The sequence below is a fragment of the Chionomys nivalis genome, chromosome 18 (genome assembly GCF_950005125.1).
Source record: "Chionomys nivalis chromosome 18, mChiNiv1.1, whole genome shotgun sequence".
NCBI lineage: Eukaryota > Metazoa > Chordata > Mammalia > Rodentia > Cricetidae > Chionomys > Chionomys nivalis.
The window spans coordinates 50,348,678-50,374,889 of record NC_080103.1 but is presented as its reverse complement, the minus strand read 5'-3'; the positions used below and the strand labels follow the sequence as shown (position 1 = coordinate 50,374,889).

At 40.0% G+C, this 26,212-nt stretch overlaps 1 protein-coding gene and 1 long non-coding RNA gene across 2 annotated transcripts; one reads left to right on the top strand and one right to left on the bottom strand.

Moving 5' to 3' along the window:
• Positions 1–5,393: 5,393 nt before the first annotated feature.
• On the bottom strand, positions 5,394–12,264 carry LOC130890057 (guanylate-binding protein 1-like). Its single transcript, XM_057794004.1, has 8 exons — positions 12,075–12,264; positions 10,146–10,273; positions 9,096–9,205; positions 8,671–8,870; positions 7,972–8,214; positions 6,869–7,149; positions 5,890–6,102; positions 5,394–5,507 (listed from the first exon to the last, which is right to left on the bottom strand). The coding sequence occupies exons 1-8, from the start codon at positions 12,262–12,264 to the stop codon at positions 5,394–5,396; spliced, it is 1,479 nt and encodes a 492-aa protein (XP_057649987.1).
• Positions 8,109–14,011, top strand: LOC130890061 (uncharacterized). Its single transcript, XR_009058682.1, has 5 exons — positions 8,109–8,210; positions 8,419–8,556; positions 8,655–8,826; positions 11,860–12,105; positions 13,447–14,011. It is a non-coding gene; the product is annotated as an uncharacterized LOC130890061 (long non-coding RNA).
• The last annotated feature ends 12,201 nt before the right edge of the window (positions 14,012–26,212 follow it).

Genomic DNA, 26,212 nt, shown 5'->3' with positions numbered 1-26,212 from the left:
TATCCTGAATCTCCTTCTGATGTTTTCTTCTCTCTTCAGAGATTTCTTCCTTGAGATGCAGTTCTCGATCCTAAGGAGGAAAAGAATGGTTAGAGGAGCACAAAATAAAATGACCTCACAGAAACTGTTTCACAAAGTTATCTATAACTTTCTCTTTTGCTTCTCAAATTAACATCCTAATCAGATTAGAAACTCTCTTTTAAGCTAGCCTCCTATTTTATCTTGTCTCGGGGCATGTTACTTTCTCTTGAGGTTTCTGTGTTTGGAATTATTTCCCAAGTACTTCTTCATAGTTAATTAACAGAAGAGACTCATTCGTGGAGGCCCTGAAGTATTACCGCTGTTGAGTTCTCCTTAGGGATCCTTGATCCAACAGGGAACACAATTGTGTATAATTATCATGCTCCCTTCCTCTTCCAACTCCCCCTTCTGTAGTGTGGGTTTCATTTCAAAATGATGGTCACTTGGGAGGATTTCTCCATGGTGCTCAGAAGCACAGGTATAACTAGGTCATGAAATCCTGATGGAATTATTGATAATAAGGAAATAAAATTGAAGAGATTGGGACTACAGATGCCCAGAGTGTCCTTCTGGGCCAATATAAAGAACTTTAGATTTAGAGAAATCCCAGAGAGCAGATAGAGTAAAATAATGAGGAGAGTATTTCCTCATGTGTTTTAACAAAAACAAAATCACTATGGATTCCACTAGGCAGAAAATATTCGGTAGGTGTTTTCCCATGATATTTGACACAGCACTTCCTTATTTCACCTACAACCATATTTTTTCTGTAAGAAAAGGTAAGCTATTCTGTATCATTTGATGTGGGTTCAATATACAAAGCATTGTCAGCTTTTTGTACAGGGCTTGGTGATCACCCGCTGCTATTTCGTGAGTGAGAGAATAATGCAAGCTCCAGGGAGCACAGTCTACCAGCAAGAGGCCTTTGGCAATTGCAGATTTTCTATGATACAGATACAAAGGATTTAAAACTGTAGTGGAGTGTTTGCCTACAATCTTTCTTCACCTAAACCAACCGCACTAACCTCTAATCAGTATATTTTATTCCTGCCAGTGGGTGAGAATGTTGGGATGACACAACAGAATACCTGGAGCATACGAGTCATCATTTTCTCTTGTTCTGCCACTTGCTGAGCTCTGTCTTTGTCCATCTTTTCTATCAACTGTCGCACATGTTCCTGGTGATTCCTGTCTTTATTTTCCATCAGCTGATCATATTTCCTTTGCATTTCTTCTAATATTTTTACTTTAGTCTTTGAAGATTCAGCTTCCATGTGATCCACTGTGAAGGATAAGGAAGGAAAAAACTGTAGGATTGCCAGGAAGTCTCCTTCTTCTGCCAACACCTGTTTGTTAGTTTACTATTGGATACATGGAGTTCTGTGGTACCAGTATTTCCCTTAGAGAGACCAGGATGCCTCTAACAAAGCCCACCATTTGAGCTATTGGTTTGGGCAGTGAAAGTCTATCCTTGTTTTATTTGTTCCAAGCCGACCTATATCTGAAGATATCTACTAACTCCTAACAGGCTTATAGAGAGTTGATTTAATATTGTCCTCTCTCTCTCTCTCTCTCTCTCTCTCTCTCTCTCTCTCTCTCTCTCTCTCTCTCTCTCTCTCTCTCTCTCTCTCTCTCTGTGTGTGTGTGTGTGTGTTTCTATGGCTCTCTGAATTCAATATCTAAGTGTCAGCAGTTTTCACCACTTGTATATAAGCCACACACTGAAAGCATTGTGATATGGCACTGATGGCTAAAAAGTACTTCCCTTTAATTTAAAAAGAACTATTATTTTACTTTGTGCCTATGGATATCTTCACCTAAATGTTTTTTCTGCACATGTGCATGCTTTGTGCCTATAGAGTCCAGAAGAAGACACTGGATCCCCTGGAACTAGGATTACAGATCATTATGAGTTGCCATGTGGTACTGGAAATTGAACCAGTCCTCTAGAACAACCATGCTTTTAACTAGTGAGCCATTTTTCCAGTCCCACAGCTCTCTCCATATATAACTATGTATCATCTGTAGTTTGTCAGGAGGAATACTCAATAATACCTAAAGTGTTCTCTATTCAGTGCATAAAAGGGAGCGAGAGCACAGAGGTGAAGAGTCTAAATTATTACTCAGATGGAGAAGAAAAAACTTTCACAAGTTTCCTGGCAGCTATCTCTCTCCTGTCATGTCCCTTAGTTACATAATTCATGACATCTCTAACAAAAAAGGTGGATAATTCAAATATAGGGGTCAGTACAGGTTATGCTAATTAATGCATATAATACAGTTAGAAATGAAATGAAAAACTTAAGGTGGAAAATGGTTTCACAAGTAATTTCATTTTACTGACATAGTTCAGAGATGGTATAAATGCCACAACTTGTGACTTGGCGATGATATAAATGCCATGAATCATGGCTCAGTGATGTTGTATAAGTGTCAAAATTTCTAATGTAAAGCCATGGGAGTGGTTAGATACCCAAATTTATGATTAGCTTGTTCCCTGATTGGATAGTGTTCTAATAGAAACTCCTGCCCTATGTATTAAATTTTTATTTATTCTTCTTGCATGTGTGAATGGCTTGTGGGGAGCAGGGGCACACACGTGCCACTGTTCATGGGTGAAGGTAAGAGGGGGTAAGAGGACAGCTGTGTGGGGCTATGTTCTCTGTCCACTTTTACATAGCGTCTGGTGGTTGAACTCAGGTCTCTGGGCTTCACAGGAAGCACCTATCATATAAAAGATAATATTTAGCTAGGTGGTGGTGGCACATGCCTTTAATCCCAACACTCAGGGAGGCAGAGGCAGGCAGATCTCTGTGAGTTCAAGGCCAGCCTACTCTACAAAGATACAGGACAGCCAGAGATATACAGAGAAACCCTGTCTCAAAAAAACAAACAAAAAATAATACTTTTTTCTTTGTATCTCTTCTCCACATTCTTCATCTCTTCTTGAAGCTTTCTGCTTTCTTCTCGGAACCCCTCTTGGAGTAACTGTTTCTGCTCCTAGGAGACAAAGAGAATAGTTAGCTTTGCGTGAATGGAACAAGATAACAAAACCTACCAAACAATTTTCAAATTAGTGCTTTTGAAGTAATTCAGTAATTCCTCAAGACTTTGGTATTCAATCTTAAATTTGTTTGTTAGTTTCCATACCCATCCATCTCTTGAGTTCTCAACCTTTATGACAATCCCTGGTACTTTTTCATTTGGCCAAATGTAATATATATATAGTCCCTGAAAAAGTTTTTTATCTGAAATCTTACCTTCAGATTTGTGGATCAATGAGAATTTAGTCATTGCACCTAAATCCAGACAACATTTCTATCGGCTAGCAATTATATAGTATAGTTTCTGTTTTCACACATACTTACCCTTCTCTATTGACAGTTTCCAGTAATCTGGACTCTACCAACTGTGGACAAACTTATTTTAATTGCTCCTTCCCTAAATATATACAGACATTTCTTTAATTATTATTCACTAAAATTAATGGACTTGAGCATGACCACCATCCATTAGGATATTGGAATTATTGCTTCATAATCACTGACAGACAACTCTACACACAGAAAAATAATGGATATTTAAGTCTGTGACTCTCAGAATAAAGGGAAATAAGCTTCCAGAAAAATGGCATTTATAGGACTGTTGTTTTTTTCTCATGTGAGCAAGTGGCTTTGGATGGCTATCAATGTAGAGTTGTGGGCACATTGAAACTGAAGGCTGGAGAATTCCTTATAACACATGGTTGTTTAGACCACTACAGAGTGGTTTTTGTTAGAGATTCTGGAGGATAAATATAAGTAAATACCTGAAGTTTAATAGCTAATGTCCGTTCTTGTTCTGCCTTCAGCTGGATTCTGTCATTCTCTATCTTCTGAGTCAACTGTCTCATATGTTCCTGATAACTCCTTTCTTTCTGTTCCATCAGCTTCTCATTCTTCTTCTGTGTTTCCTCCAACAGTTTTGCAGCAGCCAGAGCAGATTCAGCTCTCTTACGCTCCACTGAGAAAGAGGGGAAATAACTTTAACGTGGGTCTACAATGAGAAGGCACTAAGGGCTGGTGCTCTCCGTGGACTCATAGGTTGAAGTGTGATGATATAGTGAGGCATGACTCTGGCGAGGCAGTTGGACTTAGACAATTGTGAGGATGGAACCCCCATAGGAGCACAGTGCTGCTGTAGGAAGATAAGAAAACCAGAGTTCAGTCTCCCACCCTGCTAGGATGCAGTGGGAAGACATTCAGGACACTGGAGAGAGCACTCTTAATAATCCTAGAATCCAGACTCTGAATTATTGGTTTTCAGAACTGTGAGAAATACGTTTATTTTACTTGTGGTACCTGTCTATGGCATTCTGTCACAGTGGTCCTCCCTGGAGGAGAGAACAATACTTCTTTCTTTCTGCCATAGTTTCTGGTTATTACTATTAATTTTTGATTTGTTTTTCTTTTTCCCCCTTTTTATTTATTCTGTGTGTCTTTTACATCATGTATCTTGATCCCATTCATTTCCCTGTTCCTTCCCATCCACCTTCCATCCTTGTATCCTGCCCCCCAAGATAAAAAAACATTTAAGACAAAAAGGAGGGGAAGAAAGAGAAATCAAAACATTTTTTAAAGTGAAAAAATTAAAAATACCACCATGGAAGCTACAGTAGGACACACTGAGTCACACAGTAAACCCCATTGTTCTTTATCTTTACTTGCAATTGTTCAAGAGTCGTTGGTGTGGTTCAAGGCATCTGGTTTCTAGTACACTATTGATGCTGGGCTCTCCTTTGTGTTCTTGGATATCCTGTTGTCTTGTTTTATGGAGATCCTGTTGGGTCTGCGGGTCAGGTCCCTTCACATGCTCCAGCAGATAGGGTGGATGTTGGAGTGAGCCAAGTCATAACTCTGGTTCTGGGCCTGTTTCATTCTATTTTATGTGTGTGGAAGTTTTGTCTACATGCTTATCTTTGCACCATGTGCATGCCTGTTGCCTGTGGAGGTCAGAAGGGGGCACTCTTTGTACTGAAGCTACAGTCAGTTGGGAACCACTACATGGGTATTGGAAATCAAACTGGGGTCCTCTAGAAGAGCATCCAGGGCTCTTAACCATGGATATATCTCTGTAGCCCCTTATTTTCATCACTATTTGATAAGAAGGCTATCTCAAGGCTATCTTGCGTTTGAGGTAGCTGCTACCATAAAATCAGCGACCATGTGCAACATCAGCAAGTGTGTGTACCATGGTCAGAAAGGGCTTTGGGGATAAGATTGTCTTCTCACTCTTGTTTCAGTTTAAGAGTTACTATTTTAAGACAGGTAAATAGCTAAACTCTTACAAGATTTTGTAAGTAATTTGGTTTTTGGTTTATGGGGTTTTTTGGTTCATTTCTTACCTTCAATCTCCTTTTCCTTTTCAGTCAGACTCTGATCTGTCTGTAAAATGGCATTAGAAACGGCTTCCTTGGATTGTAAGTATGTCTGTAGAACTTCTTCAGCCTTAGAGTCCAGAGAACAGAAGTTAGTGGGAGGAAATCTATCCATCTGTCTCCCTACTATTCTCAAGAATTGTTCTTCTCAACTAAGATTTCTTATGACAGGAATGAGCAAACCATCCAAGGCAATCACTGGTTGGTCTGGGAGAAAGTGTTTCTGTGTAGACTAAGGGGTATGAGCTGGAGTGGATAGTCTTGTGCCCTTACATGGGAATAAGGCCCTCAAGGAGAAAACAGGTCAGAGGATATAGATATGAAGGTGAAATGACCAGAATGTAGAGCTGAAAACAAATCATTAGTCAGCTGAGTAGGTAACATTTTCTGAATGTTTGGATCAAGGAGGCATGCCTGCAGTGGTAGAGCACACTGATAAATATCTTGGTTACCTGTATGCCCTTCTTTGGTTGTCCATAGTACTCTTTCTTCAGTCTCTGTGTTTCCTGAACAAAGAGGCCATAACCTCCTGGCTTAGAGTAAGTGCCTTGCCTCACACCTTCTTCAAGAGGTTTGAAGATATTCTGAAGCAATGCCCGGCAACGGTTTGATGATGCTTCCAGATTGCGTTTACAGAAGTCATCCCACCGTTCTTCTAGCTGAGACTGCAGTGTGAAAATGGGTGTAAAAGATACCAAAGAATATTCACGGGGTTCAGAATTTCTACAAGGGTTTCCCCAAAAGCTTGTTTTCTCCAGAAACTTGATGATAGCTAAAGAAATCTGTGGCTTTTCCTTGAGTTTGGACCTTCTTATGAATCCCCTCCTTCTTAGAAATGATGCTCAGAGGTTTGCGCCAAACCTAATGTGCAAACTTTGCTTCTAAACTGGACTGACCGTTGCTATGGGTGGAATGGAGGAAACAAAACATAAACCCAAGGACAGGACTAAAACCAGCGTTCATCTCTTTGGGCCAAATGAAAGAAAACTGGTCTAATCAAGTATATACTTTGGTTAAAGCATTGATGGTAAATTATATGCACTTAAACTAAAGGTGATTATCATAAAATTATTTTAAACTATGAGTCCATAATTTTAAAATTTATTTCTTTTGAGTATTATAATCCTAAAAAGGAAGTTGTCACCATTTTAAAAGACACAAAGTTTATAGTTTCCTTCAAAAATAACACTCATAGCCAGGCAGTGGTGGGGCACACCTTTAATCCCAGCACTCGGGAGGCAGAAGCAGGCAGATCTCTGTGAGTTTGAGGCCAGCCTGGTCTACAAGAACTAGTTCCAGGACAGGCTCTAACAAAACTCTGTCTCGAAAAACAAAACAAACAAACAAACAAAAAACCCCCACTCATTTCATTGCCTAATAACTAATTTGCATTACACAACATTAATTCATATAAACATAGGAGGAAATTACCCCCAGTTCCTTTTGAAATGCATGGTCTTCATCTTTAAAGGAAGTCCTGAGGAAGATTTCTATGGCCTCTCTCTCACTGGCCCTGTGCAGGTCCAGCAGCTCCTGGAGAGTCTCTGTGGGCAGCTGCACCCTTTGGTGCATCTGCTGGTCATAGTGGGCAATGGCCTTTTGCACTGCGGCTGAGTTCTCTATCTTTGCCAAAGCCAGGACTGCGTTCTCTATGCAGGGCAGATCTCCACTGCAGATGGAGTCAACATAGGTCAGCACTAGGCTTTCTAGTCCTGTAAATAGAGAGTAAGTGATGACATCCGCTGAAGTAGAATATTCTGCTCTAAGGAAAAGATAAAGCAGGCCTGTGATCATTGAACACGGGTATCTCAGTTCTCCAACATGTTTAGAATAAGACTTCTCACAGTGGTTCACAACCTGTGGGTCAAGACCCTTCTGGGGTCCCCTAAGACCATTGGAAATATCAGATATTTGCTTAAAATTAATAATGGTAGCAAAACTACAGTTACAAAGCAGCAACAATAATAATTGTATGGGTCACCATAATATGAGGAGCTGTGTTAAAGGGTCACAGCATTGGGAAGGTTGAGAACCACTTGCTAGAACATAGGAAGTCTTCTATATTACTTCTTTGGGAATCGTTAGTTAAGAATGTGTGGAAAAGTAATATTCTTATCATCCAAAAATGTTCTTCCATGTCAAATTCTACCTCAGTGTTGCTTTATAGAACTTTCTAAGGGGAACCAATTGTTTATTGACTCTGTTTTTCATAAGAGTAATCATGAATATAAGGCAATATAGTCTAATTTTTTTCCCTTAATAGTCAATTAATTTCACTTACTTTTTATTTAATTTAAATGACTATGCATGTTTTGGCTGCATACTGAGAAACAAACATTGCAGAAACTTAACTTGCTTAACTTAGTTAATCTAGGTTTTCACTACCTAGATTAATTAAAATCTAGTAGATCAGCTTAAAGCGTCTAGAATTTAACATAAAGAGTCATAGTCCCTACACTTCTGGAAGTTGACTCTGTGAATGTTTCTCTCTCCCTTCGTCTTGAAGGGAGTGGAAGACTAGGGCGGGGACTCACGTGGGCCATTGACAGGTACGCCTCCCGGAAGAGTTTTGGCTTTGCAATGCTTAAAGATGTGCAGACAAAATTCCGCTACTTGCTGCAAAAAATCAGAATCTATTTCATTTTCTTGCAGAGACTCCAGCAGGGGAAGCTTTTTCCACTCAGTGGGTGGATAGAAGATAAAACATTTCTTCTTTGGAAAGAACTTTCGAATACAGAGTCGGGGCAAGTTGTATTTTTCAACCTCTTTGCAGGTACCTGGGGAAATAATGTTTACAAAGAAAAGTGAATAGCTAGGGGAAGAATTAGTTTGTCCTTTAAGAATGTCTTCAACCCCCCTCCTTTCTTCTCTCTCTCTCTCTCTCTCTCTCTCTCTCTCTCTCTCTCTCTCCTTTAATAAATGTTTAGCTTTACGCAAAAAAAAAAGAATGTCTTCAAATAAATGTTCTTTCTATGCTATAGTTCCGGATTGTGTGCAGCTTTGTAACATGAGCAGTGGAGTAAGCAAAGAGATGAATGCAATCTGATAACAGCACTTGGAAAATGGCAGCCAAAGACACTGCAAATTAACATAGCTAATATTGGTTCTATTGATAGGTGGTAAGTAAGAATTGCTTCTTAGAAACAGCCAGAAGCATAAAAATGAAAAACTGAATATAAGCATTCCAAAAGGACATAAGTTTCTGGCGTTTCTACAGGTATCAATCTCTGTACCTTCCTTGAGCTTCAGCGAATTCTCCAGGTACTCATCTGCTGTGACGCGGACTCCATTTATTTCCAGTTTCAAGGTCATATCCCTCAGGCTCCACACAAAGTCAGGGAAGAAGCTCACAAACTCAGCTGAGTCCTCCACCTCGTCCTCCTGGTCAGGTGAGGCCCTTGATCTGATCCGATCTGTCAGCTCGGTCACATAGCTGGGTGGCTAAGGAGAAGTGATGAATGAACAGGGTCCCCAGTCTTCTCACCTCGCATTGGTCACCCATCCCCATGCATGATTTTGCCATGTTCTGACTCAAGTGTGATCTCATTAGTTGGTGTATGAGGTCTCCCCTTGTGCTGGGATTATTCTGTCTCCTATCTGTCAACACTGATTCTGCAGCATTGCCAGGCTAGGATGCTCTCCATCACAGAAAGGATACTGCAGCTGGTCCATGGCCTGCTGGTTGATGGGTCCCATGCTGTTGTACACAAAGGTGCTGCTTAGAAGTATAGCCAGGGCAAAGATCCAGCAGTCATTCTGGTTGTCTCCCTGGGAGTCGGAACACACGGGTCAGGAGTTTGTCTTCTGTCAGTTTTCAGGCAAGCAGTGACCAAAAAGTGTGCTCATTTAATCAGGTGTTTAGCACAGTGGTTAGCAAAACTGATGCTGTCTTACAAACCTACACAAGACAACTCTAAACAAAAATAATCATGAAGCCTATTGAACATTGAATATTTTTGCTAAGTTTTTGGTTTATATTTATTCTTTGAAGACATTCTTTTGACCATTGATAGGCAATTGTTAGACAGGGGATGCTAGCAGATATTCTAAACCTTCAAATACACTGTAGTTTAAGTATTTCACCCATTGGTAATGATAGGATTTATTTTCATGTAATTCATAAAACCTGTGACTATTATTTTAAAATCTCATTTAATTCTTTCTTCTACTTCTGGGAACAGAAAATAGGGTTTTGCCAAAGCTTGTCAACAATAAGGAACTGAGCTAGGCCATGATAGGTCATTCTTGGACAATCATTACATACAGGAAAAATTATTTATTTTATTAAATATTCAAAGAAATTTCATAAGATAGGTAGAGTACTTATTTATTTTATTCAGTTGATGGATCAGAAAGTTGAGGTTAATGGAAGTTTAAAAATAAAGACTCAGATTTAGGAACAAGGTTTCCGTTTAAACACAATCATTTGTCCTCAAACCCAAATCTGTAACTGAAGTTCTGATTAGGGCAGGATACAAGACACTGAGTTTATCCTTGGTACCTTCATGAGGTGGGGTACCAGGATTAGGTCACAGCCAGTAAGTTGCTGGGATACTGCTTATTGACCACTCTGCTTTTCTGTGAGTCTATTTATTAGTGTTGGCTAAAGTTAATTACATGATGTTATAGTAAATCCAAGCCCTTATTTAAAAATTACAGGATATTTAGATATCAGGGTCTATACTCAAATTGAACTCTCAGTCCTTACTTTCTCAACATCGCCCAGGCCCTCGGTGTCAAGCAGTACCAGTGTGTGGTCCTTCTTGTGGGGATGAGGCACACACCACATCCAGATTCCTTTTGTATGAGCCTGCACTGTGGAGCCCAAAGCAAAGCCTGTGACATGTAGAAGAGAGGACTCAGTGGATGGAGAGTTAGCTGCAGTTATTTCAGAAAACTGATGTAAAGACGAGGACAACTCAAGTCAGTAGAGCTAACTGAAACCAAAGCTAGTACTGATCTTGCAACCAGAGAAATAGCAAAAATCATAACACCAAATACTTTGAAAATATTCAGCTGTTATCATTAAGAGAATAGTAGTCAACAAACTAGAAGAATTTCTTAATGCAAACATATGAAATGCCATGTATGAAAACACCTGCCAACATTATACTCAACAGTAAAAGCTGAAAAGTTTTTCATGTAAGATCATAAAAGAGAGAAAAATGTGCCTAGTTTGGACACTGATGTCCAGTACAGTACTTAAAGTGTTATCCAGAGTAATTAGGAAAAAAAAACCCAGAAATATCTGGTAACCAAACTGGAAAGGAAGAATGATATTATCTTTGTCACAGATGGTATGATTTTATTATATGTTAAAACCTTTCAATTTCCCAGGGAATAATTTTAAATATAATTAATTAATTCAGTGGCTACAGCACACAAAATTATGTCTGTAATTTCTATAATTAGTTCCTTTTCTACACACTGAAATTAATAACTATAATAATATATAATAATTATAACTACAATAATAACGTGTGAAAAATTAAGAAATCCCACTTAGAATTCCATCTAAAGAATAAACTACTTGGGAATACACTTCATCTAGAAGGTGATAAATCTACACAGATTTGAAACACACAAGTTGTTTTTAGAAAAACTTCAGAAAACACAATTACATGTTCCATGTTTAAAGTTTGGAGGACAGAATACTTTTGAAATATCAATATTACATGAAATGATGAATGTCCATTCTTTTTGTGACAAAGAACTTGCTTGGTTAACAAAGTTGGGGTGGAACTAGAGGATTCAAGTGATCTTCCCACCTCAGTCTTCTGAGGGCTGGGATTCCTGCTCTGCACCACAGCCCTTATTCCCTTCATATTTTGCTTTAAGGGTCAAATCCATAAAAATAGATTATAGAACAGTGATGGAAACTAGAGGACTAGATCATTTCTGTATATTGGGCACTTAGTTTGTGTTGTTGGAAAATATAATGTATATACATATATAAATATATAAATAGATTTATGTGATGATTATACAATGATGTGAATTTGTTTAATGATATAGAACTGCAATTAAAAATTATTAGAAGAGTTAATTTTATATTATGTTTATTCATGAAAATAATAATTTCTAATTCAATTTGAAATGTTTTTAAAACTTTAAAGATCAGAGGAAACTCACTATTACTTTATGGGCTTATTAATTTAAAAATAATCATCATCACTGTGTGTGTGTGTCTGTGTATGCATGACGTGTGTTTGGGTACTGTGTCACAGCATGTCTGATGGTCAAAGGACAGCTTGGTAGATTTGGCTCTGTCTTTCACCTTTCTAGTTATTGGATCCAGGTTGTCTTGTGCAGCAAGAGCTTTTACCTGCTGAGTCCTCTTCTTTGCCCAGCCTTTAGTTTATTATGTCCTACAGATTATTATGTAATTTAATTATTGTTACCAACGTTTTCTCACTTTCTAGGATAGGAATGGTTTCTGCCTTCAAAATGGAACTGAAGATAGTAAAGCGTGTTATGGAACTGACTGACTTCCTGAAACAGAATGAAGATAAAAAGTCTAACATTGAGAAGGAGATTAGGTTTCAGAATCCATCTCCTCTAACTTTCCTCCTCACAACAGAAGCTCCAAGTGTGGCTGAATATGGGGACTCTGTAAGACATTGCTGGTGGAACTCACCCGATTTCTTCCCAGCCAGCTTGTTCATCAGGTAGGATTTTCCTGTGCGGTAGAGGCCCACGATGGCCACCACCACCACAGGCTGTGTGATGGCCGACAGGATCTCCAGCGCATTCTGATTTGGTCTCAGCTGTCCTTTTGCATTCTCAATGAGACACACAGGACCATGCATGTGGACCTTTAGAGCCATGTCCATTGGGGCTCCTTGTCTTCAAGGGAAGAGGAGGAATAAATTAGAAATTCCTTCTTAGAAGGTGGAGTCACCCTACCACACAGAAGGTGTACAGTATTGTCAAAGCAGTAAGGGAAAATCTGTGCACATATCCAAAAAGTTGAATAAAAATGATAGTACTAATGCTCTTTCAAAATTCAGCTATTAACTACTCAAATCTTCCCTTTAAGTTAACGTAGGGGATATTCCTTTTAGATTCTAACTTACACTTTATGGTAGATATTGAATAGGATACATAATTTATTAAAAACATTCTTATTAATTTATTTTTAATCATTGAAATTATAATTGAATTATATTTTCCTTTCCCTTTCCTCTCTTAAAATCCTTCCATATAACTACCCCACCCACACACTGTCCTTCAAACTCATGGTCTCTTTTTTCGCTAGTTATTGTATGCATATATGTATATGTGTATGGTTGTTTGTATGCATTCTTAAATGTAACCAGTTCAGTCTATATAATGCTACCTATGTGGCTTTTTTCAGGGATGAAAAATATTTTTAAAATTCTATTTAGAAAATTATCTTTTTAAAAAATAGACTTTCACCTGGGCAACAGAGCGAGAGCCATGACAGGCTCCAAAGCTACACAGAGAAACCCTGTCTCAAAAAAACCAACAAAAATGCCTTTCTTGGGGACTGGTTTGATGGCTCAGCAGATAAAGTTTCTCAGTGTCAATCAGGACAACCTGAGCTCAATCCCCAGGATCCATGTGCTGGCAGGAGAACAATGGCTCTCACGAGTTGTCCTCTGGTTTCCAAACGTGCTCCATGACATGTTCACACCCCATACACAAAGGCACATAAAGTAAATAGATAAATGAAACAATTAAAAATTCCTTAAAAACAGGATTTCTCTAAATCTAGCATCAGGTGAACTTATTTTGACTTAGACTACATGTGAAAAATTCAATATGTATTTATTAGTCCATTACTTCTTTCATTGAGTAAAAACACTCATGAAGAAAGACTCCATTTTCCTCATTTTTTTCACTGGATAATAATCTGCACAGGTATTTAGTATTTTTCCCTCTTTCTAGCTCTTATGAATATTTTGGTAACTTGAACATGTGCAGGGACCCTTCTGTTGTTGCTCTAGGAATGAAATCAACACAATTTACTTGTGAATATTTTTCAGAAACAGGTCACCCTGGACTAGAAACTCTTCCAAGGACTTGGTGGGTGTGAAGGAGGGTCCCAGAAAAAAAAATATATACTTCAGTTAACATTCTACAAAAGCTTGACTCACTGGTGGGAACTTCAGTGACTTTGGAGAGCTGGAACGTTGAAGACCCAGAGCCAAATTATCTTTGCTACCTCAGACTCAAGATCACATTTATTGTCCTCTTCTGTGTTTGACCTAAGATCCTGCTATCAGGTATGATCATTTTGGAAATGTACAAACGGAGCCCTGGCTTCTACCACCCAAAGGGTGACAATGTAGTCAGAGAGCATCGAGGACTGTTTCCTTACTGTGCTCTAAGTGACCGACCTGATGCTTCCAGAAATATGCTTGGACATATCTTCATCTATGACTTTTATTTTGTTCTGTAATTAAACTTTATGTAACTATTACCCTGTTGGAACCTGGTATTTGGGATGACCCACACCTGCAAATTATTAAAATTTAATGCTAACAACTCAACTCTTCCTTTAAATTCATCATGAGAGAATTTCCTTTTGGATTCCAATTTTAAAATTTATACTAGATATTGAATTGAAGTAGTTAACATCACAATATTTAGTTTCAAAACAATAAATTATTCCTTTATCTGTTAAAAGTAAGAGTTGTGGGTCTTTTGTTTTTGTTTTGTTTTTTGGCCATTATGACGTTATGTGTCAGAGCAGTGCTCTGGACCTTCACTAGTTACACAGTAAGGGAACCTAAATGGGGAGGGATCCGAGTGCCACATTTTAAAACACCACAGGAAACTTAGAACAACAGTGACCAGAAAACTAAAAATCGTGGAGCAGACCAAGAACAGTAAGAAGTTTTTCAAAGAAAATGGCTGTTTCCTGTGGCCCATTTTTAGGTTTCCTGGTTTGTATGTGTTTTTTTTTGCTTTTTTTTTTCCCTGTTTGGTAAAGGAAAGAAAAGAAAATGGGGAGGGGAGAGAAGTAGAGGATGCAGAGGTAAGAGTTAACAATGGAGAGAGAGAGAATTGATGAATGACGCTGGTGCCTGGCCAGAAACTCAAGGGAGGGACTTCTAGGAACAACTTTCTATAGATCTGAGTGGGTGGGGGCAAAATAAGCCAGCCGAGACACTACCCCTAGTCCTGCACCACATGGGATTCTTTGGAGGAAGCCTTTTACTGAAACGCAAGTCTGAATCCTGTAAGTGAGAGGTAAGGTATGGGACCTAGGAATGAGAGGGTCTGCCCAATGAAAGAGGAAATCCACTTAAAAGCCAAGTTCATTTAAGTGGCAGGGAGCATGCTATCTTGCTCTCCTTCTTTCCCTCTGGGTCCCGGAGTTTTCTTTCTGCTTCCACAGTGTCAGTGGCTGTTTGCCTTGCATCATTTATTGTTTTATATTATTTAGTTTTTTCATTTCTCTTCTTCATAGAAACAATGCATGAAGAGACTTTTCTGTTGCAGCAGGGACAAGACAGAGCAAGGACTGTCAGTGCCCCTGGTCATTCAATTGTGTTCCCACTCAATAGAGACAATGTGAGCACAGAGAAGGGCAAACATTGTAGCATCATTTCAGCATTACCAGTTGAATTTGAGCCCAATACTGATATACAGGGACTGTTCACCCTGATAACACCCCTCCTAATATAACCTGATCCTGTGCTTAGTTGATGCCCATTCTGACTCTGATGGTGTCTAAGTGACCCAAACAAAACCTTCTCGTCCCCTTCCTGACAAAATAGACCCCATGTCTCCAAGTAGAACTCCCCAGAGCTGGGAAGAGAAGCGAGCCTCCTTACCTCCTCTTGTTGTTCATGCTGTATAGACTGGCTTCCCTACTGGTCTCTTCTTTCCTTGTCCAAGGCTGTGAGACTTTCTCTGAATGAGGTTGATCAAATGCACAGCAACATTCTTAATGGATGAGAGAATATGAAAATGAAAGTGCTTCCTTCACAGCAGTGAATCAACTATCATAAAAGTAGTTTCTGTAGCTGAGCCAGTGGGAGGGTTTGTCAGGACTTCTCAGCCAGGCCTGTCAAACATTTGCTTGGAAGAGACCTTTGTAACCACTTGTGTTTTGACAACTGTCCATTAGATATGGATTCTTTTTATATAGGCAGGGACTCTGAAGGTTGGGGGCCTGTGTAATCATCTGAGATGAGGAGGCAGGATATTATTTTGTAAATCTAGTTGCCTAAAATAAACCTCCCGGTGTGACTGAATCTTCTTTCAGAACTAGTTAGTGAGTGAAAGGGCACGTCTGCCACCCTGCTAAGTACCCAGAACCTTCTACTTCATTCACTCCTGCCAGCCAGCTCAGTCAGCATGGGCTCTGTGTACTGGAAGTTTTTCTAGGCCCGTAATGGTGGATTATTACATGAATATTTTTCTCAATGATGTTTTACAATTTTATTCAAATTTTTATCCTTTCTTAACATTTTATCTTCACTGTTCTTGAATCTACTTCAAACTCATTTAGCTTGCTTAATATTTATTTACTTATTTTGCAGAAAGTATTATCCAATATCTTAGCAAAAAATGACAAGCCATGTTAAAACTGTATTTTCCCAGAAAGGATATAGTCAATTTCCAATAAGATTTGCTATATCTGTGGTAAGAGTGGAAGAAATCTGGTACTTTAATTCTGCCTGCATCTTCTCCATCTCTGCTTCTCTGTCACAGAAACTCTATTTCTGGTGAGTGTGGCCCCAGCATTTGGGAATGGCTAGTGTGTCACAAGGTCCATTCTTTCCTTGTGGTGATGGAAAGTGACGTCATGTATGACTGGTAAAACATAGAGCCTAGTGGGAAGTCATCATAGACCTCTCCAGAATCTCTATGACCTCCTCTCACCTTGGGACTTTCCCTTTCCTTAGGCAATCCTACCATGATGTGATCTGCTGAAACCATGAGACTGCCTGATGTCACACTTCTCTACTTTATGAAGCACCCAATGTCCGATGCTCTGATTTCATAATAGAAAAAGACTAGTACACACAATCAATGACCTGAGGCAACTCTTTCTTCATCTCCCAAGCAATTTTTTGAGACAGAGTTTCTTTGTGTAGAACTGGATATCCTGATACTAGCTCTGTAGACCAGGCTGACCTCAAAGTCACAGAGATAAGCTGCCTCAGTTTCCCAGGTGCTGGAATTAAAAGTGTGTGCCACCACCACATAGCAACTTGTACTTTTTGATACTACTCACTTATAAATACTTTTTGTGTCATTCTCAGATACAACACCACTTTCATCTTAAATTTTTTATTTTTCCTAAACCTGATGTGGGGTTGTCACTTTTGTTGATCTTTTCCAAAACTCAACTCTTAGTTTGTTGACTTTTTTGTTGCTTTATAATGTCTGATCATATATCTCTGCTTCAATCTTTATCATTAACCTTTCACCAGCAAGATCTAGTTTGTAATTTTGTAGTTCCTTGAAGTGTTAATTTTGAAGTTGAACTATTTTGATGCTTTTTTTCTTTTAAAAAGTGTTTTGAGGATCATACAGCAGAGGGTAGGCAGAGTCTAAATAGCAGCTACAGAGGGAAGGGTTCTGAGAGCAAGATGGGATATGAGTTTAGCAACTGGAAGTGTAGCTTTGTGGGGGGATCATGTGTGTAGGGGACCACGGGAGCTGGAGATGCTGGGTTACATCTCCAAAGGACTCAAGTTGTGTTCTCTGTGAACTGCATTCTTAAGAATCCAGGAACTAAATCAATCAATCAATCAGTCAAGAATCCCAGAGCAAGTGATTCTGCAAAGCAGAAAGAACTAGTCAAGGACATATATTTCCCTCTTAACTAACCTTTGTCAAATTATTATGGTTGTTACTACAGCTGACTTCTCCCTGAGCAGAAATGCAACAAAAGACATTCTACTAGGAAGACTAAATTTTAAAAAATAAAAAGGCAAAGAGGAACAGTGGGAAAAGAGGAGTGTTAGAAATCAGAGGACACATACACACCAGCAGATGCACAAAACACAGAAAAGAAGCATACACACACATATGTTCACACATATATACACACACATGCTCACATACACACACACATGAAAACATACATACTACATATCCATGGAAAACAAAAAGACTATACAGAAAAGAATAACTCTAGAATAATAGCACTATGGAAGAAATTTCAAGGCAGAAACATCAGAATAACATCAGACTTACTATTTTCAACAATCTTAGGAGCCAGGAAAGCATGGATTGACATATTACAAGTCTTAAAAGAAACCCAAACTGGAATATTCCAAAAAAAATTGTAATAAATTAGATGGGTATACAAGAATATTTCAAGACAAACAAAAGTTAAAATCTTTCATTAATCTAAGTCAGAACTGCAGGAAATTCTTACAGGAATTCCCCACAGAGAGGAAGGAGAAAGTTTCATGTACCAGTGCACAAAGGCAGTCCATGAAGGCCACGGATGGATAGATGAGAGTGCAAAGGAAGAACCAATCTTGTCCAACACAGAAAACCACCAAGTATTCAATGCTTCCAGGAGAATGAAAAAGAACTAACAATTAACCAGACAACCAGAGCAACAAACCCCAAATCATAAACAGTAGCAAGTTCTTCTTAGTCATTCTGTAAATGCAAATACCCTTAACTCACCAACTAAAAGACACAGACTACTGGACTGGATCAGGGAACACACATAGCTAAAAAGACACCCATAACCTGAGAGACAAAGGTTAGAAATCAAACTGCTAAACAAACAGAACATGTAAACAAGTGTATGTAGCAATTCGCATACCTTCAAATTAGACTTTAAACCAATCTAATCAGAAGAGGTAATGAGAGCTGACTGCTACTTCTCAGTACAGGGAACACTTAGTCAAGTAGACATAAGTATTCTAATATGCAACCAATTTTATTCCTTTGATTTCAAATCACAAACACTGGAAGACTGCAGGAGTCCAGGCACATTAATATGAAAGAACTCAGTATATCTAGAAAGGTCCTTCAAATAAAAACTCAGTAAGCAAACCTCAGCACTAAATTACTGAACAGAACAATTATACTTGAAAGGCATTACAGAAAATTCCACCAGACAGTAAATAAACATTCTTCTCAACAGCACATGAACATTGTCTACAATTGCCCACCCTGCAAAAGAATAAACCCTAATAAATAAATAAATAAATAAATAAATAAATAAATAAATAAAATTGGGGGCTAGAGCAGTGCCACAGCTGGTAAAAGTATTTACTGCTTTTGTAAAGAAAACAGGTTCTCCCAGCAAGCAAAAGTGACACAGACTGCTTGCCATGACAGTTGCATAGGTCCTGACACACTCTTCTGACTTCTGCAGCCACTACATACATGTGCACATTCATATATGTGAATGGGTAAAACACCCATTCACACAAAACAAAAAAGATAGGTTATTTTTAAAAAGCCCACTTTCTGTCTCCTATCAAATCACAGTAGAATCAAACTAGAAATCAGCAGGAAAAACCTTTGAAACTACACAAATACTTGGAGATTAAGCAATACACTTTAAAAGTTGTGTGTGTGTGTGCATGTAATTCTTTTGAAAATTTTACACATGATTATAACATATTTTTATAATAACCATCCCTCTTTCTCCTCCTCCAATATTCTTCTGGATATATCCAAACCCTTCCAAATTTCCTTTTCCCTTTAAAAAATTTTTCTTTTAATTTCTTTATTTAAAAAACCTTACTAAGTCCCATTAGTGCTGTCTGCATGCATATGGGTGTGGTGCCATCCACTGGTTCATAGTCAGCCTACTCAGGACCATATCTCTGGGAAACACTGACTCTCAGAAGCCATCACCTGCCAATAGATAGCTCTGCTACGGTAGGTCCTTCTGAACACTTCCTTACCCATATCGAAATAAACAACAGGTCATTAATAAATCAGGAAGGAAAATTGAAAATTCCAAGATTAACAGACTACCGGATCCTATGAGATGTAAACAGGTCAGTCCTAGGAGGAGAGTTTAGAGCTCTAAAAAATTTCTAAATATCAGAGATGTCTAAAAAGAGAAGAATCTAATTATATACCTAAACTTCTAGAAAAGCAAGAGGATACCAAATCCAAATGCAGCATGCAACAAGAAACCATAGAAACCAGGCCAAGGGTTAATGACATAGAGACAAAGAGAACAATACATAGGATTGGCTATCAAAAAAGTTAGTTCTTTGGTAAGATTAACTAGATTGTACATCACCTAATCAAATTAAACAACAGGAAGAGAAAGGAGCCACATTACTAATATTAGAGACAAAGGGGAGTTCTTACAATATACTGCTATGAAATCCATACTATTAGAGAGTGCTGTAAAAACATTTTCGCAAATTAGAAAATCCAGGAGAAATTTCTAGATGTGTGTGACCTACCAAAATTCAAGGCAAGAGACAAATAATGAGCAAACCCATAACAGCCAGACTGAAGCAGTACTTAAATGTTTCCCCCAAGTAAGGTGACAGGTTAATCAGATTTAACGCTGAATTTTATCAAATTTTTAAGGAAGATTTTATATAATCACACATATAATCATTATAATTTATTTAAAACCTGCTGAAAATGAGTCATATCATACAAAGAACTCTCACATGGAAGGTTTACTAGGAGAGAAAGGGAGGGGCAGGAAAGGGGGCAGGACCAGTCCCTGGGGACAAGAGTAGTGAAAGAGAGAGGAAAGAAGGAAGGAAGGAAGGAAGGAAGGAAGGAAGGAAGGAAGGAAGGAAGGAAGGAACGAAGGAAGGAACGAAGGAAAGAAGGAAGAGGGAAGAAGGGAGCAAAAGAGAGCAAGTGAGAGAAAGAGAGAGAGGGAAAGAAAGAAAAGAGACAGGAGGTGGCCAAGGACCATTTTTAAAAAGGAATGTAGCAAATGTGCACAGGAGATGCTCTTAATGCCTGCAGCTGAGGACAGATCCTGTCAGGACCCCAAGGGCAGGCCAGTGCAGATGCCTGAATACTAACATTCCTCCCTTCTGTTTATCATTAAAGGATAGAGTTAGAAAGGCATAGCAGGTGAGGCAGGGATGAAGGGAGGAAGGAGCCATGTTCTCAAGACTGCTTTCTGCTGACCTGGGGGGTGTTGACCATCTTTGGGGGACCTGAGAAAGCTGATGCTTTCTCCGTACCCAGGGGTATCTGACTGTTTCACTTCGTTTTCCATGTTCTGTGGGGCCATTCAGTGCCTCTTGGATGTGGGAAGATGCTGTTTGAGATGGACCTAAGTCGACTCCAAGCTCGCAAGAACTTAAAGCACCTGTGCCTTTCCCATTACCACAGCATCACCTTGATACCCTCTTTCTACCCAATTTACCAGGACACACAGGTGGTTGATCACTGAGGGCAGTCAATAGTAAAAAATAAAATAGAACAAATTTGTACCACACTAGTAACGCTGTCTCCTGAGAAGACAAGGGAAAGTGGCAGGGGAAAGATCACCAGGGCATGATTTGAGAAAATAAAAAGAAAGGGAGAACCAGTGTGTGCTTAGCAAGAGGAAGCTGACTTCTCCATCTGACCCACACATTGCAGCAAGCAAACACATTTAGAGAGGGAGAGCAGACAGACAAAGAAAGTAGAGAATTCTTTCTTGGTTTCCTGTCTGCCTGATCTAAGGAACAGTGAGGCCAGATTTCATTTGAAAGGAGTGGTCAGCGGGTCTCCAAAGTACATCCCAATAGGAGCAAGGAGGTATAGATGATGATAAAGTTTCCATGAGCGAGACAGAGTAGTAGGACCCAAGGGTCTGCAGTTTCTAGCATCCCAAGAATTCAGACAGGATCAGATTAAGTTGGCAAAGGCTGTCCTGTGTCTTGTCATGCAAGAACAAGGGCCAAAATCTCTGAGCCTGAGAGAGACACAGTTGCCTGGTACTAAGACTTCGGGGGGGGGCGCTCGAGAAATACAGCCTCACATCCAGGTGAATGGTCAGAGGCAGGTTGCCCCTCCAGAGACTCAACTGCTTGTATTGACTGGAAGGCAAAGCCATGGGTGAACCTGAAAGTAGATTTGTTGCAGTTGGAAGAGAACAGATCTGTTGAGGGTAGAACAGGTGGGGAGGGTCCCAGTATAAAGTGACTACTTTTCAGCGGGCCCGGCCACTAAACAAACAGACCACATGCCACAAAGTAGTGTTAGAGGTTTATTGCGGGAGGGGGAAGTGGAAGAGAGAAAGGGTGATACCTCCTTCCATCTTTCTGATCATTGCCAGAATGTCCTGTGAAATATTGGGACAGAGTGCCAGGAAGCAGGCATTTGGATTGATATCTAAGGGTTATTGAAGCTAGGATTGACAGTAAAGGTGGATGCAGCTCCCATGAGTGAGGCACAGAAGTAAGAACCAAGAGTCTGCAATGTCTAGCATCCCAGGAATTCAGAAAAGATCAAATTAAGTAGGCACAGGCTGTCCTGGGCATTGTTATGCAAAGAACAGGGACCAAAGGCTCTGAGCCCATGAGAGCCATGGTTACCTCACATCAGGACTTCATGAGGCTAAGAATCAAGAAACCATACTCAAGAGTCCTCATCCAAGAGTCATCACCCAAGACTCTTTTGAGAAAGAGATTTATTTGGGAAGGAGGAATCCAAGAGGTTGGCTGCTTGTGTCAGGGAGGGATTCACAGCAGTTCTTAAATGAAGGGGTGGAGAGGCTTATATAGGGCTTCTTGGCGGCAGAGTATTCCCAGAGAGAAGGGGGATTGATTAGTTTTTTCCTGCTCAGAGACTGGTCAGTTTAGCTGGTCAGGGGCAGAGGTGGCTCTGCCTTTATGGACAAATTGTGTTTCTTTCATTGGTCCTTTTTAGCTTTTTTATACTAATCTTAGGACCAGGGCATATTCCTTTCACTGACTCTGATTCTAGGGACAAGGTGTGTTTCTTTGACACTAGTTTCAGAGCCAGGCCACATGTCTTTAGTCCTGGGTTCAAGGATAAAGATGTTTCTCTTTCTGGCCCAGGTCTCAAATACAGGGTGTGTTTTTCTGACTCGGAGTTTAGAGTCAGGGAGCTCAGGGATTGGTTGATTTCCTGCTCCAGTTGTCCCTTTACCCTACAAGAACACACTTTCAAGGGGTAGAAATGGACATGGGCCAAAGGGACCATTGTGTTGATTTTCGTGCTCAGGTAAGCCTTATATAATTTCTTAAAGTCTGGAGAATAAGCGGCTTTCCTGAAAGGGGGAGTGCTTTTCTATAAGTGTGATTGACAGGATCATTTGACTTAATCCAAAGAAGGGAACCATAGTATGTTTCTGTTGTCTATCAGACAGACTCTCACCAGACGGTGATGGAAGCTCAGTAAGTACTGTATAGGGGAACTTCCCCCTTTCTCTCTCTCTCTCTCTCTCTCTCTCTCTCTCTCTCTCTCTCTCTCTCTCTCTCTCTGTCTCTCTCTCTCTCTTCCTTTCTTTCTATCCCCTTTTCTTTAGTATACAGGTAAAAAATCTAAGCATGTTCTTTTTTTAACACTCTGGGTTTTCTTACTGATTCTCTGAATCTCACCAACCCAACCAAGGTCAAGAGACAGCAAGAAAGTAGAAAACTGGGGACCAGTCTCATTAAATCTTTGAGCCCAGCCTTCTAGACAAATCCCCCAAACCCAATCACAGATGTGCTACAGATCAAAGCCCCTCTGCTTACAGGCACTTCATGGATCAAGGTCTTTTTGCCTGGTGACCATTAAATAATCACACTAGTTCATGCTTGTGCTAGGCAGAGATTCATCACCAGGAGAAGATAGGTCACTTTCTGACCCCCACTCATATTGTTTTCTTACTCTATAACATTTTAAAATCACCCAACCTTCAGATTCTTCAATGGTGCCCCCTCTTGAAACCCCTTCCCACTTAGGGGATTTCTCCTCGAGTGATTCTAGTTAAATCTATTTTGGTGAACCATTGATTTTATTGGAGTTACTTACGAGAGTATGGATGCTGGTTTTCTTACTGGAATTTGTTTGATTGAGACAAAAGGAAATGTATCACTGAGAAGCTCCATGAACAGCCTCAGTTTTGATAACTTCAGTTCTTATCCAGTTCCTCAAACTTTACTCATAGGAGGCCAGTACACAGGCCTTGACATGTGAAAGTCATCCTGGGGACACCTCCCTTTCAAATCACGGAAGTTCTTTCTCATTTTCCCCTAATAAATCCACATTCATGTGCCCCACTCCTTGTTCCTCTTTTCTATTCCTGGGCATAAGTCACTGAATTCAAAGTCTGAAGCTATTGGCTAGGAATCACTTGGGTGAATATCTTCCATCAAACTGTAACTTTCCTCCAGAAGTAAAAGGACCAAATTCTTGATTCTATCACATTCAAAGAAGCCACATCGTTGTCATAAATAAATGAAGACTTTTTTGGGAGATAGTGGTTGGTGAGATGTGGTATGCACTATGGATATAAACCTGTTGCCTCTGGCTTCTCCCTCAGTTTGCTTACCATCTCATCTACTTGAAAAATCAGTGTTTAATAGACCACACAGAACGTAAGACTTGAAGCAGACTTCCAAGGGAAGATAGACACTTTGCCCTGCACCCTGTCAAAGAAAAGGTGTGGCGAAGCCAACAAAAAACCCTCCCAGGAAATGAGTGGGTATTTTCTTTCTATTTTTTTATAGTTTTTTTTATTGCTTTAAAAATAATACCAAGTAAAATTCCCACTTCCTCCCCTGCTCCCACTTCTCTCTTGCTCCCCCTATATACCCTATGCCCTCCAGTCCTAAGAGAGGGCAAGGCACCCTGCCCTGTGGGAGTCCAAGGCCCTCCCCACTACATCCAGGCTGAGCAAGGCACGCATTCAAAGAGAATAGGATCACAAAAAGCCAGTACATGTAGTAGAGACAAATCCCAGTGCCATTGTTATTGGCCCCTCAGCCTGCCTCAATTGTCAGCCACATTCAGAGGGACCAGTTTGATCCCATGCTCATTCATTCCCAGTCCAGCTGGAATTGGTGAGCTCCTATTAGCTCAAGCACACTGTCTCAGTGGGTGAATTCCTCGAGGTCCTGACTTCCTTGTTCATATTATCCCTCCTTCTGCTCTTCAACTGGACCTTGGGATCTCTGTCCAGTGATCCAAATGTGGGTCTTTGTCTCTGTCTCCATCCATCGCCAGATGATGGTTCTATGGTGATATTCAAGATAGTCATCAGTCTGACTATGGGACAAGGCCAGTTCAGGCACCCTCTTTCCACTGCCCAGGGTCCTAGATGGGGTCATCCCCGTGGACTCCTGGGAACCCATCTAGAGCCAAGCCTCTTGCCAACCCCAAAATGGCTCCCTTAATTAAGATATCTCCTTATCTGCTCCTGTATTCGTCCTTCCTCCATCTCAACCATCCCACTCCCCAAGCTCTCCCCAAGCCCCCTTCTCCCCTCTCCTTCCCCCTATCTCCTTTCCCTCTACCCCCTCTGCCCCCATGCTCCCAACTTTTGCCAGGCAATCTTGTCAGCTTCCAATTTCCAGGTGGATCTATATATGTTTTTCTTTGGGTTCACCTTGTTACTTAGCTTCTCTAGGATCATGAACTATAGGCTCAATGTCCTTTGTTATGGCTAGAATCCACTAACGAGTGAGTATATACCATATTCATATTTTTGGGTCTGGGTCATCTCACTCAGGATAGTGTTTTCTACTTCCATCCATTTGCATGCAAAATTAAAGATGCCATTGTCGTTTACCGCTGACTAGTACTCTAACGTGTAAACGTGCCACACTTTCTTTATCCATTCTTCCATTGAGGGGCATCTAGGTTGTTTCCAGGTTCTGGCTATTACAAATAATGCTGCTATGAACATAATTGAGCAAATGCTTTTGTAGTATGATTGCACATCTCTTGGGTATATTCCCAAGAGTGGTATTGCTGGATCCTGGGGTAGGTTACCTCCCAATTTTCTGAGAAACCGCCCCACTGATTTCCAAAGTGGTTGCACAAGTTTGCATTCCCACCAGCAATGGATGAGTGTTTCCCTTACTCCACGTCCTCTCCAGCATAAGTTATCACTGGTGTTTTTGATTTTAGCCATTCTGACAGGTGTAAGATGGTATCTCAAAGTTGTTTTGATTTGCATTTCCCTGATAGCTAAGGAAGTTGAACATGTCCTTAAGTATCTTTTGGCCATTTGAAAAAATGGGGTACTGAACTAAACAGAGTGGGTATTTTCTATGATCTCTATATAAAATCCCGAGACACAATGTTTTGAGAAAAAAAAAAAAGGTGAATAGACTCCAGCTAAATGCAGCATCAAAGCCCCAACTTCTACTCCTCTCAGCTGATGAAATTTGTCCGAGTGGGTCCCATTGCCACTGACTTCCTCTGTAGCATGGGATCACATCAAACAAACTCACCCCCAAAATAGGGGCAGAACATAATTGTGGCAATGTGTGACAGTCAAAACCACACTACAGGGTGTCTTAATATCAAAACCATCAAACATGGGAGAGGTTCAATTATCAGAACTGAATAAAAATCATAGAAGAAATGATGGTTCCTCAAACCCAAGCAGTGTGAGTTGTGGCCAGCTGGGACCATGACCAGACAAAAAGACAAGAGCAATTTGGCAGCCTGAGAAGGGAAGGTAAACCTTCAGTCCACAGCCTGATTGAAGTTCCTCACCAGCTGAGGAAGTAGAATTCCAGCACAATTAACATTTGTTCTAAAGGTTACTTACACGGAGTTAATATTCTGTTTCTGTGTAGGTGGTTTATGTTAAAGCAATAAGGAACCAGAATTAAGGCTTGAGTGTGTATTGCCTTAGACATGACTCTATTCCTCAGT